This window comes from Rutidosis leptorrhynchoides, chromosome 4, assembly GCF_046630445.1.
Source record: "Rutidosis leptorrhynchoides isolate AG116_Rl617_1_P2 chromosome 4, CSIRO_AGI_Rlap_v1, whole genome shotgun sequence".
NCBI classification, from domain to species: domain Eukaryota; kingdom Viridiplantae; phylum Streptophyta; class Magnoliopsida; order Asterales; family Asteraceae; genus Rutidosis; species Rutidosis leptorrhynchoides.
In genome coordinates, this window is record NC_092336.1 from 551,235,336 (window position 1) to 551,249,599 (window position 14,264).

Genomic DNA, 14,264 nt, shown 5'->3' on the forward strand with positions numbered 1-14,264 from the left:
ATCATCATGAGCATTCATCATTCATCATTTTTCATTAATTCATCATAATATTATATAAGAAGAGATATATTTCTAACATTTCAATAACTTCCATACTATTTTTGCATAATTTTGTTATTTGATGATGATTTACTAGCAACAAAGTATTAGCACAACAATGTCTCAATACAGTTATCATTATACATCCAAACACAGTTGTAATATGTTGCCTGCAAACATCTAGAGAGTAGACATTTGTTCATCTGTATGTAACTTTAACTACTTTAATGATATAATAATATGAAATTCTCGACAACCAAGATCCTTTTTTATATGTTTTATTATTGGTCATATAATCAAGGAATATCTCCTATAAAAAGCTTATCATTATCTCTAATCACTTCAATAGAGTCAATCTCTGCTCCATCTTCATTTGTAACTACTGCATTTGTAGTATCAAATCCAAACTTCTCACCTTAAAAAAGAAAATACATAAAAGAAGTTTTAGTAATTACTATAAAAAAATACATTCTTGAAGTAAATATACAAATATGTACCTGCAATAATCTTGATCTCCATTAGTGAACTTGGTAACTTAATAAGTTTCCCAGCCTCTGTACAACAAATCTTCTTTCTTACAAAAGGAAGCCCTTTATAAATACTAACCCTACCAACAAGTTTTCCTTGAGAATTACCAAAAATACCCTTATCCACGTCCTCTCTCGGACCACATTGATCAAGTTTCTCCACTACTAGCTCATGATCGGGCATAATGATCTGGTGACCAACTTCCGCCTTTGCCACTAAATCCTTCATAGTCTTGTTCTTGAGCGTGTGCTCATTTACATTTGCACCGTTCATCACAAGCAGCTTTACCATTTCTATATTGTTTTCAGAAACCGCTATTTGAAATGCAGTTGATCCATGGTGGTCCTTTGAGTCCACAAGCAGACCGTGTTTCAAGAGGGCTTTCATCACCGTTAGATCGTTTCTTTTAGTTGCTGTGCATAAGAGCTCACCAGCTGTAAACGGGTCAGATATGGACGCCCAATGGAATAAAATTCGAAATATCGAATGATGGTTTGATGCTATGGCATCCCATAATGCAGTATTACCATCCGTATCTACATATTATATAGTTCATAACTATATGTTAGTCTCCTTTCTTCAAACAACATTATTCAATTTAGAAAGAATTAATTAAAATGAGTTAGTAGTCCAAATAGCTATACCTCTAAGGTGTATGTTGCATGCATGTTTTAGAAGAACCAAAACACATTCTTCATGCCCCTTTGATGCTGCTATGTGCTAAAGACGGCAAAATAAACATGATCACAAATCGTTCCTTCCTTTTTATATGTATATAATGAGAGAGGTTATATATCGATTTAGTAGATTACCAAAGGGGTTCGCCCTTTTGAGTCACTTATATCGGGATCAAGCCTCGCTTTAAGTAGTTCATCAAGAAAAGCAGCATTGCCGGTATCAGCAACCGTAAGCAAGTTCATCGACATATTTGGATCGCCATCTATACCCTCTTCTCCAGTATCCAACAATAAGTCACCTAAGTTCAGATCTTTAAGCTTCTTGTGATGCTGTTTAGATAATATGAAGCAAAATTCAGAGGTGGGAAATAAACAAGTTAAATATTAAATGCTGAATGGTTTAGTATCAGAACCATTTCTTTAAGAGGTAATCAAACGCACGGTGAAAAGTGATTATTGTGACTTTATGTCATGACAATTTGAAGAAAGCCGTTAAACGAACCTGAAGAAAGTTCTTAAGGATGGAAACATTGTCGGGTTGTTTGGTCTGCATTGCTTCAATGAGAGCGGTGGTTCTGAACCGCAAGAGTTGACTCAAGGTTTTGGTTCGGTAGGTGTAAGATTGTGGTCTACAACAAAGTGCACCAACTTCTCCAAACATGTCGCCCGAATGCAGAGCACCCTGCACATGTTCTTTCTCCATTGGATCACATTCTAATATTTCTACTTCACCTGATACGATTATGTACACGTCATCAGGTGCCTCATTTTGAATAATAACATCTTCTCTTGGTGGTATGAATTCAGCCTTCATATCAGCAACCTGTTTTTATAAATCGTACGCATCCATTAAATTTTTATTGAGCTTCTAATGGTAACGAAAAGTTCCATGAACACAAAACCTATCTAAGTTGAAGCTGCTTTTAATATGTCATTTTTTGTGTTTTTAAGCCACTGTGGTGGTGACTACATCATACTAAAAATAAAGGGAACATTTTGACTTTTAAAGTCAAACTACCATCACTTATACTGAAATAGAATTAAAATTTTGGGAAAGGAAAAGGTACAAACATTTTTGACATAAAAAGGTCAAAGTATTAGATCATAACTCATACCAGAAGTAATAGAATTTCTCTTGAGACACCATTAAACAGATAGACTTTTTCAACTGTCGGCAAAAACAGATGTTGTCTAATGCTCTTGCATATTGTTTTTGGCAACTGCTCAATTAGTTGTTGTTGATTCAAGCTCTCTGCTTTGAATCTTAAACACATGTATGCCAAAATTTGATCTTTAAGCCTCTTTGGCAGTCTATTTCGGCCGACAAAGCTTGATGCCGCTTCAATGCTATTTCTCTACAATGACATAAAAGTTACAAGTTTCACTTTAGTAACAATTTATTTTCCATCACATATTTGAGACATACTAGTTTGGCTTTTAATGTCAACTTTAAGTAAAGAAGGAATTTAGATCTTACGAATTCCATGGTTCGGCGGGTGCCTTCGACTACTAAATTGGTCATGTTTCCGATAATGTAGGCAGTAAGGCCAAGATTGAAGAGCATATAGAAGATAATAAAAACCATCTCTGCTGCATTATTAGCATGAAGATCACCATAGCCAACGGTGGTCATAGTGGTTATAGACCAATATATGGCGGATATGTACAGAATGTAAAGATCTGCTTCTCGAAAATTCGGATTCATTGACCCAATCCAAGTCCTTCCTTCACGGGGATACAACACCGCTAACAAGTAGTAGATGCAACCAGCACAATGTACCAAAAACAAAGTCACCTGTGACATCACCATAAAATTTTAAAATAATCACAATTTAAACACAATGTTGATCTAAATGTTAGTGTTTATGTAAATAATAAACTTACACTAAGAAGCCTTGCACATCTGACCCAGAAGTAGTTGAATCTTATGTCTTTTTCAAGTCTGCAATAATAACCCATAAACGAATCGTGTAAAATCATTAATCAAAACAACCAAACTTCATGACTCTTAAGCTAATTAGCATTTAACATCTCCGCGCTGACATCAGATGTCAGCTATTTTATCCTTTTCAAAATATCTATATTTTTTAAAAAGTTATTACACTCGCCGCAACTCACGGGCTTCCTAACTCTTTTTACCACTAAGGCTTTGTTCCAGAGTTTTATTTTGGAGAGAAAGGAATAGAAGTGAAAGGGAACTAAAAATAATTGGTGTTCCAGAGTTCATAACAAAGATGAAGGGGAAGGAAGTTGATGGATTATTATGGTCTATTTTCCTTTAGATCTTTCCTTTCAAATTGGAAAGATCCAACTCCCTCCCCTTTCATTCCCTTTCACTTCATCTCCTTTCCTTCATAATTAAACTAGGGAACACAGCCTAAGGCTCTGTTCCAGAGTTATTTAAGAAAGGAAATGAAATGAGATGAAAGGGAATGAAGGGGAGGGGAGTTGAATCCTTCCAATTTGGAAGGAAGCATATAAAGGAAAATTACACTGAATAATCACTTCACTTCCTTTCCTTTCTCTTCAAACTAAAACTCAAGAACACCAAATGTTTAAATTTTCTTTTCACTTCATTTCCTATCCATCCAAAATCAAACTCTGGAACAAAGCCTAAAGCATCAACATCTAAGTACAGAATTGGCATTCCATGTCAGCATTTCAAATTTACTACATTTTTTAATGGCGGTTTGGGAGTCAGTGACGGGGCCCACCAGAATGGAGCCACTCACCTTAAATTTACTATTCTTGATTAACATTTGCAACAAACCTGGTGAAAAACTGTTTGACACGCCGAAGACGCCAAAATCTAAGCAAGCCCAAGATGGTAGACGGTAAAGCCATATGATGTTTCCCAGTGAGCGCGTAGAAAATTAGTTCAAATGGCACTGTTGACGCCACATCCATAACAAACCATGTCGATAAGTACCTAAATTTTCGAATAAATCAATTCAAACCAAATCGATAATCACGTAAGTAAAAAGTGTAAATCCTTGATATGTCTATGTACTAGTCTACCTGGCAGCAATACGTTTGGGATCACGAACAAGAAGATGAGTGATGGGGTCAGAGTAAGCAACAAAAAAGGTCAAGATAATGTCAAAGGCAAAGAAGAGATCAACAATGGAGTCAGCAATGTAAAGATGTTTGTGGGATTGTGGAGAGGATTTAAGAAATGCAACTTCAAATGGATATGTCCATGCTGAATATGCTACCATTATAACCATTAATGTCTGCCAGCACCTACACAAAAAATCACAAGTCAGTCTTCAATCTAACATACATAGATGTTATAACACATGGAGGCTAAATGATACTGTTCAATATTTGATTTTAAATTGGTAAATTCGAAAAGTGAAATTAAAAAAAAAAAAAGAAACAAACAGTCTGAATTCGATTTTTGGTTTGATATCGGTTCGGTTTACAAATCTGAATTTGACTATCATTGTTTTTTTTTTTGAACTAAGTTTTTTTTTTTTTTTTTTTTTTTTTGATAACCGAGGAACCCCAACTATGAACGGGCACATTGGCCCCCCGCAGCGGATAAACGTCAGGACATCGGGAACCCATGTGTCACCCTGATGCCAGGAAAAGCACCCTCTAGTCAAGGGTCACTATTAAGTTCGTCCATTTTTGCCAGTGGCTGGATTTGAACCCGTGACCTCTCGCTTCATTAGGGCCCTAGTGGCCATCCAAGCTATGCCTGGATGGTTAACTAAGTTAGGAGTCACTGACGGGCCCACGACAGGCGGGAAACACACCCTGAGCAACTGACATTGGACAAGCTCAGGAAGAAATGCCGACGACGAGATTCGAACTCATAACTTTATGCACCCACCAAACCCGGTAAGCCGGGGTACCGTTCGGGCAATGCCTAATTGGTATTTGACTTTCGGTTTTACTTTTTAAAAATCAGTTAAACTGGAAACCAAATTCAAAAAAAAAAAATTTAACTAGTTAATATTAATAATATATACTATGTTAGCATATATAGACCACCGATAAATTAAAAATTGAATTAAGCATCGATGTTTTATGATCATTTTGGTTAAAGTTATGATGGTTTGGTTTTTAATTTAATCAAAACCAAACAGAATATAAATTTGGTTTTAGTTTTTGACTTCAAAATATTAATTCAATTTCAGTTCAGTTTTCACTTTTGCTCTATAATATATTTCAAACCAACCACACCGAACTAAATAAGCGGAAAACCGAAAAACAAAACATGTGAACAATCTAGCTACTCCGTTAAATTTCAACTTTAGTTAGTAAAGTATTAAACTATTTGTAACGGTTGGGGCGTTTCTTTGTGGTGTCACTTGCCTTTTTGCACTTTTTTGCTGAGTAGGACGTGTTTCTTTTTTTGATGGAGTAGTGGTGATGTTTCTTTTTGGTGCTAGTTAGGAGTATTGTGATGATGTGTTAAAATATAATTGAGTTAAGTATTAAAAAACGATAAAATTAATATTTTTAAATTAATAAAAAAAAATAAACAAGTGACACCAAATTTCTTTTGGTGTCACTTTCTAACTCACACCAAAGTAACGCCACAAAGTGACACTCCATTGCGTTTCTTCATTGCCACATGGTAAAGTGACGGTGTCACTTTGCACCGTTACAAACAGCCGTATGCACAATTTCATTTCTGGTTGTTACTTTTGAAACCAATAATTTAGAGGTTAGTGATTAGTAAAAGTAGTTTAAAGTCCAAATATCGTAAGAGTTAAAATAGTGTCAATAATCAATAGTACAAGACCAAATGAACAATAAAGTCGGATCTTGATCATCTTAGATGGACAATTAAGACCGGTTGTAACGGGGGTGGGCTCACGCCGTGGGAGCCGACGTGGCAACCGGCCACGCTCACCCCGATGGAGTAGCGGCGCTTGGGGAAGGGGCGGGAAGAGGGGCAGCAGTTTGGTGCGTGGCTTGGCAACGCGCAGAGAGACGGGTGTGGGAGGGTGGATAGTCTACGTGACGCGAGCTGGATGGCTAATTTGGGCAGTGAGTGGGTCCCATGTCAATTCTAGCTACCATGAAATAAAAGAAGAAAATGGAAATTTAAGTTTCAGTGTCTCCATGGATATGGAGTTGAAGATAGATATTGGGGAGAGAAGATAAAGGTAGGTGGGTGTGTATGTAATAAATAAATAAAAATAAATACGGATATCAGCATACATATGCATATTGATTTTAATTTTAATGTTAACTTAGTTACGGAGTATTATATTACTCCCTAATTTTAACTTAGGCATAGAGTATTATTTATTACTCCGTAGTAAGGTTTAATAAATAAATAAAACAGAAAAAATTAAAAATAAAATGTCACATCAGCTTTCCACTAACTCACACCACTAACCCACACCACTAACCCACACCACCACTACTTCACTCAAACAACCCACACGTCCTAGTCATCAAAAAGCAACTCACGCCCCCTACCGTTACGAATGGTCTAAGTATACCCCTGAGGCAGAGGCACTGACGATAACAAGGTCAATGTACAATTAATAAAGTTGCATATGTTACCATAAAATTTGTCCTAAAACAAAACGTCTATAATTAAGTTTCCAAGTATGCAAATAACAGAACCGACTCCGTCTCTTTTCTCTGGTATAATTAGTATAGTAATAAAAAGTTGTGACGAAGATGATTATTATAATTGAACATTTCTAAAAAAAGAAAGATAACAATTTTCCTTTAGAACATTCAGGTAAATTGATATAGCTATTACATGTTCGCAAGAAATTGCTAAGTTTTTTAATTCTAAATGTATATACAGTATCACCCAACATTTTATGATGGTATTGTTAGATACTAGATAGTCTAGTTTTTGAGGTAATGAGAAGTCTTGAATAGCATAAATTCGGGTGATGAAAGAGTTAAAAATGATCACAAAATTATTCAATTAGAATGCAGAAATTTTAAGTAAAAATACATGATTTTACCGAATACATGAACAAAAAAGGCCTTTAATTATCTGTTAATAAAAATCATACTCTACATTTATATTTATGAATTAATAAATGACACACAAGAAATTTATATGAGTTGTTACCTATATTTGGAGTCCATAGGAGAGATGATGATGATGGATCTTGAGTGAACATTGTTTTGTGTATCGTTTGATGAAGCACCCAATGGAGGAATTATAACCTTTGACAAACTCCTTAAATTAAAAGGTTCATCTTCATATTCTCCCTTTTCATGTTTACCTTTCCTCCAATCTTTATGCCTCTCTTTCATATTATCATCACTTGATGCACTTCCATAAAATGGCATCGGAAACATCGCTTGTTTTACATCCATCTTCGAATTCATGAGAGTAATGTTATGAACTTGAGTTCCTAGAGATCGAAAACATGATCAAGGAAAAATTATAATCGACTATTTAAAAAAAGCGAGACAAAGGTTAACCATACATATAGTGTAGCGAAATCCGTTATGTGACTTATGTAACATGTCATAAACATATAGAACAAGTGTCAAGAGAAACTTGTTGAGATTGAAGTAAGATTTACCGTCTTTTCTTACGTTTTACGTAGAAAGTCGATCTCTAGATGCGATAAGGTGATTCGGATCTCATCATCTCGCCTCTTTGAAATGATCAAAGATGGTGAATGGTGATGATGGTGGTGATGACAATGGTGGTGGTGGTCCTAAGAGTTATTCCAAGTGAAAGAAGTGGAGCAATTGAATTGATGTGTGTATGTAACATAAATAATGGAATTGATGTTTTTGTATTTGCATGTGACACGGTACAAAAAATGAGTGGAGTTGAATTGTGGTCATTATTATGAATTTATTTGACTATGACGTTGACCACACATTGTTAATTCTATAGTAAGCTAGGTAGGTCGTGACACATAGGATAAAACCACCATACACTACTGGTCCACCGGCAATGTGATGTCTTGCTACGACTTTTTGTGTGGGCTTGTGATATTAAACACTACAGTAATTTGGTGTATTGTACTAATAAAAATTACAGTAATTTTAATACTCCGTACAACATTTGGAGATACTATTTTTTTTTTTTTGTCCGATTACAAAAATTAATTTTTATATAAAAAAAGATACATACATAAATACAATGATTATGGTATTAACTACAGAAACATATTCTTTTTATATCATGATATGCATCACTCCACACAAGCTTCTTTAGTCTAAGTGGGATATAATTCGAATCCATGAAAATTCATCTAATAATAGTGATTGTACTGTTTGTCGAATTTATATTTATAAATAGAATAGTGTGACAATATAAAGATACCATCAGCATCATACTTTTCTCTCTTTTTTTAATAACTTTAATTTATTATTTATTAGTATCAGTTATCAATTATTATTATTATTATTATTATTATTATTATTATTATTATTATTATTATATTATTATTATTATTATTATTATTATTATTATTATAATTATTATTATTATTATTATTATTAACTAGAAAAAAATTCGACCGCGCGTTGCTGCGGTTGTATTCAACGCGCGGTCAAATTTGGATATACGTTGTTTGATACCTAATATATCTAGTAGGTTGGATTGTTTGTTGGACGTGTATGTATATGTATGAATTATAGCCCGAAATATTTAGTATTTTTTTAACGATGTCCGTTTCGCGTATAGTTAGTCGTGTTGTGTTCGTAAAATTATTTCGAGTTGAACGGTGGTCTCGGAAAAATTTAACTCGTACCGAGCGAGAATATAGGGCCCGTTATTTAGTATTTTTTAACGATGTCCGTTTCGCGTATAGTTAGTCCCGTTGGATCTGTCTGATTTTTTTGAGTTGAACGGTGAACTCGAAAAAATTTAACTCGGACCAAGCGAGAAGATAGGGCCCGTTAAAAATTCAGGTGGAATTAATTTCTTTTATTTTAATAAAATTATATATTTACGCTTTCTACTCCTGAAAAAGTGGAAACTTGAGAGGCCGTTGTGTAATTAAGCCGAAATTGAGAGACCCTTTGTAGTGTGAACGTAAACTTAAAAAGACAATCAAATTGAATTGAAACTACCATTTCGGTCATGAATTTTAGTATATACCATGAGTGAGTGAGTTTTAGTATATAAGTAAATAAATAAATAAATAAATAAATTATACAACTTACTATTTGTTCTAAAATAATTATTCACTTACAAAATAACTACTAAATATCAATACAGTATCCATTTTGTTCTCAATTATTACTCTTCACCATTCATTTCATAAATAGTCAAACTTAGTTCAATATAAAAGGATAAATGACATTCATCCAACATATCTTAATTTCAACAAATATTCAGGACATTTAAAATAGAAAGAAAGAAGTATTGTATTAATTAAAATTTAGTATCGTCTAGATCACTCTCTAACGTAATTAAAATTTTCACACTCTTAACTCCGTTAACGTCACATAAGCTATAAAACACTATAATAATTACTTTATAACAAAACATTATATTATATATCATAACAACAAAATAGACCCCTTTTTTTCAAAAATAACTAGTATAACTAAGGCATATTCATTGAATGATGAAAAAGACAAAAAAAAAAAAAAAAAAAAAAAGAAGATACAACTGAAACACGACACGGCTCGAAACTAAAAAAACATACCTCCAAGAACACAAATCTAATGATATCTACAACCGAGGTGAATCGAACAAATTAAGAACTAAAAAGTCAAACAAACACGGCACAATAAAACTATCTCTAAGAACCGGCAACATAAACCAAACAAAACAGTTAAACAACAATAGAACTAGCCGAGCACCAAGAAAACTAAACATCAATACAGTAAGAAGTAAACTCATTCGAGAACAGACTCATCGCCCTTTAGGTCTGACCTTGCTACCATACCGCTTATTTTAACACAATGTCGCAATGAACCTCCTTTCCCGACCTATTCTCAAACTCGTACGATAAAACATTCGACGAATCATTCCCGAATAAAGTTGTCGACGACGAAGGTAGTAAACCCAAAAAAACGGCCCCATTGTTGTCCGAATCGAGTACATATAAGTTCCAATATTTTTTCATATTTTTTATACTAAGAATATATTTGGGAACATGGACCATGGTGAAAAGAAACTTGTATGGTCTACTTTTATACACACAGCAAGAATCTTTGCTTATTCTTATCAAATCAAATTCATATCGTTTTGACAGAACAACCTACCGATGCACAAAATTGGAATCACCCCGTACAAGTACTCCTTTACTAAACCACTTTAAACTTTATGCTTTAATTTATTTGTCCATTTTTTTTTTTTTTTTTGGCAAAATTACGAATACTATTAAAATTATGAAACTTTCATGAAGGTCCGTCCGTCCGTCCATCCATCCATTTTTATTTTTATTTTTATTTTTTTATTTATTTTTATTTTTATTATTATTATTATTATTATTATTATTATTATTATTATTATTATTATTATTATTATTTTATTATTATTATTATTGATATTTAATATTAATAGTTAAGGGATGTGATCCTCACCCTAGGGATGACAATGGATCGGATATGGATCGGGTGAGGTCGTATCCATATCCATATCCATTTATTTTTTTTACTTTTCATCCATCCATATCCATATTCGTCGGGTGAAGCGGGTTAATGGATAATTATCCATATCTGTGACGATCGCTCCAAATCCATATGGACGAACACGTCATTCATCGATTTCATTGCGAGGTATTTGACCTCTATATGATACGTTTTTGTAAACATTGCATTCTTTTAAAAAGGCACACCATAAATGAATATTTAAATCAAAGGTTTTCGACATCTGATTATTTCTACATATAGACAATCACCATAAATAATAGTTTACAACAGTACTTCCGTTGACAATGCAGTCAAAATAAGATACATGGTGATTATTTCTGCATATAGACAATCACCATAAATCATACTCTACATTTATATTTATGAATTAATAAATGACACACAAGAAATTTATATGAGTTGTTACCTATATTTGGAGTCCATAGGAGAGATGATGATGATGGATCTTGAGTGAACATTGTTTTGTGTATCGTTTGATGAAGCACCCAATGGAGGAATTATAACCTTTGACAAACTCCTTAAATTAAAAGGTTCATCTTCATATTCTCCCTTTTCATGTTTACCTTTCCTCCAATCTTTATACCTCTCTTTCATATTATCATCACTTGATGCACTTCCATAAAATGGCATCGGAAACATCGCTTGTTTTACATCCATCTTCGAATTCATGAGTAATGTTATGAACTTGAGTTCCTAGAGATCGAAAACATGATCAAGGAAAAATTATAATCGACTATTTAAAAAAAGCGAGACAAAGGTTAACCATACATATAGTGTAGCGAAATCCGTTATGTGACTTATGTAACATGTCATAAACATATAGAACAAGTGTCAAGAGAAACTTGTTGAGATTGAAGTAAGATTTACCGTCTTTTCTTACGTTTTACGTAGAAAGTCGATCTCTAGATGCGATAACGTGATTCGGATCTCACCATCTCGCCTCTTTGAAATGATCAAAGATGGTGAATGGTGATGATGGTGGTGATGACAATGGTGGTGGTGGTCCTAAGAGTTATTCCAAGTGAAGAAGTGGAGCAATTGAATTGATGTGTGTATGTAACATAAATAATGGAATTGATGTTTTTGTATTTGCATGTGACACGGTACAAAAAATGAGTGGAGCTGAATTGTGGTAATTATTATGAATTTATTTGACTATGACGTTGACCACACATTGTTAATCCTATAGTAAGCTAGGTAGGTCGTGACACATAGGATCAAACCACCATACACTACTGGTCCATCGGCAATGTGATGTCTTGCTACGACTTTTTGTGTGTGCTTTGTGATATTAAACACCACAGTAATTTGGTGTATTGTACTAGAAATTACAGTAATTTAATCCAACATTTGGAGATACAATTTTTTTACCCGATTATAAAAATTAGTTTTTATCTAAAAAATTTATACATACATAACATATGTTTCCTGACCGAGGGTTGCCATCTCTACAACTCCTGGTCCTTTCAAACTTCTGTTGTAATTTTTTAGTTACCTTCCTGTTCGTGTGTTGGAGCTAACATGAGTGCTCCTGTACATTTTTGACTCTTTATATTTTTATATGATATCTTGCTTTTCAAAAAAAATACATACATAAATACAATGATTATGGTATTACTACGGAAAGATATTCTTTTTATATCATGATGATTTGCATCACTCCAAAAGCTTCTTTAGTCTTAAAGTGGGATATAATTCGAATCCATGAAAATTCATCCAATAATAGTGATTGTACTATTTGTCGAATTTATATGTAAAGAAAGAATAGTGTGATAATATAAAGATACCAACCACATCCACATCATACTTTTCTCTCTCTTTTTTTAAATAACTTAAATTAAATTTATTATGACTCATCATTTTTTTTTTATTTTATCTTTTTTGGCGAAGAAAAAAAAATTATATAAAAAATAAAAACGATAGTTTCATCAAAGGAATTTATATTAAAAAAGGAATTTATAGCTTCATCAAAGCGATGAAAACTACCGATTAAAATTACAATGAGAAAATGAAAAAACAGTCATAATCTAAAAAGAGGATTACAACAATAACAATCATATTGACAAAGAAATAAGGATTTTGCTCTCATACGTAAGCTTGAAGACCATGCACGAGTTTGATATTAGACGTTCAAAGAAACACTTTTAACTTGATGTTCCGACTAATGATAGATCGGCATGTGAATTTGCTATTGAAGATAATGTCGTTTCTAACCATCCAAATGACCAAAATAGTAGCGAGACCAATCATCCTCCAAAATCTTGTCCGTAATACCAATCAAAAGAGATATTGTGATTAGCATAAGAGTTATTATTAGTTTATCATTATTATTATTATTGTTAAGTTATTACTAATTATACAGCATACAATTTATATCTATCCTAAAATTTCACTCATCAATAATTATTATTATAAGAGTTATTATTAATTTATCATTATTATTATTGTTATGTTATTACTAATTAATTATACAGCATAATATTTATATCTATCCTAAAATATTTGTTTACTTGCAAAAAAAAAAAAAAAAAAAAACTAAATATCTATAAACTATCTATTATGTTCTCATTTATTACTCTTCACCATTCATTTAATAAATAGTCAAACTTAGTTCGGATATATAAGAGTAAAAATGACATTCATCTAATATATCTTCATTTCAACAAATATTCCTGCATGACATTTAAAATGGAATGAAAGGAGTATTATATTAATTTATCACTCTTTAACGTAATTAATATTTTTATTCTTTTAACTGCATTAACGTCACATCAGCTATAAAACAGTATAACTACTTCATAACAAAACATTATATATCATAACAACAAAAGAGACCCATTTTAAAAAAGAAAAATTACGAGAACTATATAGTTAAGGCATATTCATCGAAATATTAAAAAAGCCAACAAAAGATATAACGGAAACACGCACGACTTGAAACTAGAAAACAAACCTCCAAGAACACAAGTGATCTAATGTTATCTACAACCGAGACGAACCGAACAAAGTAAGAACTAAGAATTCACATAAACACGGCACAACAAAACTTTAACCGGCAACAAAAACCAAACAAAACAGATAAACAACAATAGAACTAGATGAGCACCAAGTATACTAAGCATGAATACTGTAAGAAGTAAATCAAAGCCATTAAAGACTTAACGCCCTTTAGGCCCGACCTTGCTACCATAGCTTTTATTTTAACGCAATGAACCTTCTTTCCCGACATATTCTCAATCTTGTACGATAAAATATTTGACCAATCATTCTCGATCAAAGTAGCCGACGACGAAGGTAGTAACCCCGAAAAAAAAGCGGCCCCATTGTTGTCCGAATCGAGTACATATAAGTTCCTGTTATAATAATAATAATAATATAGATATGGATAGTCAATTTTGGTGTATACATATAGTCAATTTTGGTACACAAAGTATGTATTTTTATATTGAGATTTTAGGC

The 14,264-nt window shown here is 32.9% G+C and overlaps 1 protein-coding gene across 3 annotated transcripts; it reads right to left on the bottom strand.

The window, feature by feature from the left end:
• Positions 1 to 138: 138 nt before the first annotated feature.
• On the bottom strand, positions 139 to 11,840 carry LOC139839677 (potassium channel AKT2/3-like). 3 transcript variants are annotated; one of them, XM_071829808.1, is made up of 12 exons: positions 11,686 to 11,840; positions 7,303 to 7,591; positions 4,263 to 4,487; positions 4,015 to 4,173; positions 3,129 to 3,186; positions 2,722 to 3,039; positions 2,360 to 2,599; positions 1,747 to 2,067; positions 1,380 to 1,574; positions 1,212 to 1,287; positions 537 to 1,103; positions 139 to 454 (listed from the first exon to the last, which is right to left on the bottom strand). In XM_071829808.1, the coding sequence occupies exons 2-12, from the start codon at positions 7,563 to 7,565 to the stop codon at positions 336 to 338; spliced, it is 2,541 nt and encodes an 846-aa protein (XP_071685909.1). In that variant the 5' UTR covers positions 7,566 to 7,591; positions 11,686 to 11,840; the 3' UTR covers positions 139 to 335. The 3 variants fall into 3 exon arrangements, with proteins under 3 accessions (XP_071685909.1, XP_071685907.1, XP_071685908.1); XM_071829806.1 differs by lacking the exon at positions 11,686 to 11,840 and adding an exon at positions 7,766 to 7,937; XM_071829807.1 differs by lacking the exon at positions 11,686 to 11,840 and adding an exon at positions 7,779 to 7,935.
• Positions 11,841 to 14,264: the final 2,424 nt, after the last annotated feature.

Excerpts from the sequence above, each read along its gene's own strand:
- LOC139839677 (XM_071829808.1), bottom strand. The coding sequence starts at position 7,565 with ATGAATTCGAAGATGGATGTAAAACAAGCGATGTTTCCGATGCCATTT. Across the intron at positions 4,174-4,262 it reads CCCAAACGTATTGCTGCCAG|GTACTTATCGACATGGTTTG; the intron begins GTAGACTAGTAC and ends TCGAAAATTTAG. Across the intron at positions 2,600-2,721 it reads CCCGCCGAACCATGGAATTC|AGAAATAGCATTGAAGCGGC; the intron begins GTAAGATCTAAA and ends ATGTCATTGTAG.